The sequence below is a fragment of the Corvus brachyrhynchos genome, unplaced genomic scaffold (assembly GCF_000691975.1).
Source record: "Corvus brachyrhynchos isolate BGI_N302 unplaced genomic scaffold, ASM69197v1 scaffold47, whole genome shotgun sequence".
Classification (NCBI taxonomy): Eukaryota; Metazoa; Chordata; class Aves; order Passeriformes; family Corvidae; genus Corvus; species Corvus brachyrhynchos.
Window position 1 is genome coordinate 1535902 of NW_008239292.1, and position 782 is coordinate 1536683.

The 782-nt window shown below is 69.8% G+C and overlaps 1 protein-coding gene across 1 annotated transcript in view; it reads left to right on the plus strand.

Annotated features, from left to right (window-relative positions):
* Positions 1-21: 21 nt before the first annotated feature.
* Positions 22-782, plus strand: part of SCRN2 (secernin 2) — a 4520-nt gene continuing 3759 nt past the window's right edge. Inside the window, exons 1-3 of the mRNA XM_017740510.1 lie at positions 22-353; positions 424-514; positions 737-778. Of these exons, the coding sequence (XP_017595999.1) occupies positions 127-353; positions 424-514; positions 737-778 (360 nt within the window). The 5' untranslated portion in view covers positions 22-126. The remainder of the gene's footprint in view (positions 354-423; positions 515-736; positions 779-782) is intronic.

A 782-nucleotide genomic window follows, 5' to 3' on the forward strand; every position in this document is an offset into this window, starting at 1 on the left:
GGAAGGGAGTCCCGTCCGCGGTCGGTGCGGGGGTATCCCGGTTATCGGGGCTGCGCGGGGGGTTGGCTCCGGTCGGTGCGGAGCTGCGGGGTCCCGGGGCGGAGGTACCCCCCAACTCACCCCTCCATGGGGTCCCTGACGTGCTCCCAGTTCCAGGGACCACGTCATCCCACAGCCCCTCCATGCCCAGCCCCAGAGGGACCCTGGGGACACATCCAGGGCAGGGACAGGGGGTTGACATCCCACTCGGTGCCCGCCCTGACCCAGTTTAGGATGGCGGGGCAGGCTCCTGTGCCCTCGTCCTGCGACTGCTTCGTGGCCCTGCCACCGCACACGGCGTCCCCCGCCGTCATCTTCGGCAAGAACGCCGACCGTCCCCCCCAAAAAAATGGCCCTGCCGCACACGGCGTCCCCCGCCGTCATCTTCGGCAAGAACGCCGACCGTCCCCGCCACGAGGTCCAGGAGATCGTCTATGTCCCCGCTGCCACCCACCGTCCCGGGGACAAAGTCCAGGTGAGACCTTGCTGGGGCCAAAGCGGCTGTAGGGGTCAGTGCATCAGGTGTCAGGCCACCCGTGCGTCCCCACCCTGGGCCAGGGTGGCTGCAGGGGGCCGTGCACTGAGTGTGCCGGGTGTCACCCGCCGTGTCCCCCCCCAGAGCACATCCGTGTGCCAGGGCGGCTGCAGGGCACAGAGAGAGCACTGAGCATTCCGTGTCCCCGCCGTGTCCCCGCAGTGCACGTACCTGGAGATCGAGCAGGCGGAGCGGACGCACGCGGTGG